General features: G+C 36.5%; 3 protein-coding genes across 15 annotated transcripts in view; 2 read left to right on the forward strand and 1 right to left on the reverse strand.

The window, feature by feature from the left end:
- The window catches only part of LOC108242155 (NACHT, LRR and PYD domains-containing protein 12-like), a 608,460-nt gene that overhangs the window by 302,867 nt on the left and 303,885 nt on the right, over nucleotides 1-1,708 (reverse strand). The window lies entirely within an intron of this gene.
- The window catches only part of LOC108249966 (NACHT, LRR and PYD domains-containing protein 12-like), a 417,931-nt gene that overhangs the window by 80,982 nt on the left and 335,241 nt on the right, over nucleotides 1-1,708 (forward strand). The gene's annotated exons all lie outside the window — the stretch shown is intronic.
- LOC108249965 (NACHT, LRR and PYD domains-containing protein 12-like) overlaps nucleotides 195-1,708 on the forward strand; it is a 179,642-nt gene continuing 178,128 nt past the window's right edge. The window contains exons 1-3 of the mRNA XM_037973810.1: nucleotides 195-216; nucleotides 354-432; nucleotides 594-822. Coding sequence (XP_037829738.1) covers nucleotides 430-432; nucleotides 594-822 — 232 coding nt within the window. The 5' untranslated portion in view covers nucleotides 195-216; nucleotides 354-429. The remainder of the gene's footprint in view (nucleotides 217-353; nucleotides 433-593; nucleotides 823-1,708) is intronic.

A 1,708-nucleotide genomic window follows, 5' to 3' on the forward strand; every position in this document is an offset into this window, starting at 1 on the left:
CTAGATTATTCGTGCCTTGGTTTAGTAATATCATGTTTTAGTAGTTTAGATGTCCTGTACCTTTGTCATGTTTTAGCTTAGTTATCTTGTCATGTTCTGTAACTCTGTCTGTAATTTTGTTCTTGTGTTGTAAAGCACTTTGAGTCGCCTCGTTCTGAAAAGTGCTATATAAATAAATGTACCTACCTACCTACCTTTGGTTCAAACACAGTGTAGGTAGAAACTTCCACTTAGGTGACAGGTGTTGGTGGATGGAGGAGAACAAATAGTTTTTGTATCATGACTCTACATGTAATTTTTATATCTGTTTGAACAGACAGAATAGGAGCTAATTCTTCCTGATTCCTCCACAGAGTGGACAAGCAGAGCTCAGAGGTTCCCAGAGCTCAGTCTGCCCAGCAGCATCAAACACAGCTGGACTCCATATTTATGGTGTGTACATGTACAACAAGTACTTTTCCATCTGTTGTATTCACAGTCATCTCCATGCTGCACTTTGTAGACCAGTGGACTGTCAATCTGTCCAACAAGGATCTGATGTTTGTCTCCATGATTTCAGTCCGATGTGTCATTCAGATATTATTCTGTTCCAGCTGCTGGAGGACAACATGATCACTTTTGTGAAGAGCGAGCTGAAGAAAATCCAGAACGTTGTGAGTCCAGATTACCCAGAATGCTCAAAGAGTCAAAGGGAGGATGCTGGGTTGTTGGAAGGTGAGGATGAAGATCAGAGGAGGAGCAGCAGAGAGGCATTTATGAAGATCACAGTTTACTTCCTGAGGAGGATGAAGCAGAAGGAGCTGGCTGACCATCTGCAGAGCAGTAAGAGGATTTCTCTAAACATGTGACCTGATGGAGAAATGAAACAGTCAAGACGCTAAGCATCAGAACTTTTCACTTCTTTATTGAGAAAACGCAATATTTTGCTTATAAGTTGATTTATAGATACAGATCAAAACTATAAAATGGACCCCTCAAAAACCATCACTCCCATGATGCATGTCATATTGAAATCAGTTGTTATGGCTGACAAGTTATACTTACTTTTATCAATAATTTTATAGACTATTAAGCCACAACATGCATGTTTTATTATATGGAAACATTTTGTTGTTGTCAAAATAACATCAGAGATCTGCCATATTGGGTTTCAAAATGGAGGGCACATCATAAGCTCTGTACCAAAAAAAGTGTGAGTTATATATTAGCTATTACGGTTATTATATCTAATGAGAACTGGTCACCAGAACTGAATTCTAGTACACTGAAATCTATTATAATTATCAATCTCAAATATAATTAAGAAGACTTCTAGAGTTTATTTTTCTTTTTCCAGGGATTCAAAAGTTAACTTTTTAAAAGCACAAGACTAACATTTATTCACATATCAACAGAATTTACACAATTACATATGTAAAATCTCTTCAAAATTTAATAAGAAACCTGGTAAGTATTTAATTATTTTGAAGTGCCACATTGGAAAGTAATCAAAGTGAATATGAATTGGAGAATAATGTACTCTTGAACTGTTTGGTGGATAATTAAGTGAGTTATAGATCGTATATCAGACAGAACCCTAATTTGAATTAGAGAATAATTTGATTTAGATTTTTGGAGTTTATGAGTTGAAGAAGACAAAATCAAAGAGATCAAGTATAATTAAAGCTGCAAGCAGCGTTGGACGGCCCTCGCAGCTCAGCGCCGCTTC

Source organism: Kryptolebias marmoratus, linkage group LG23 (assembly GCF_001649575.2).
Source record: "Kryptolebias marmoratus isolate JLee-2015 linkage group LG23, ASM164957v2, whole genome shotgun sequence".
Classification (NCBI taxonomy): domain Eukaryota; kingdom Metazoa; phylum Chordata; class Actinopteri; order Cyprinodontiformes; family Rivulidae; genus Kryptolebias; species Kryptolebias marmoratus.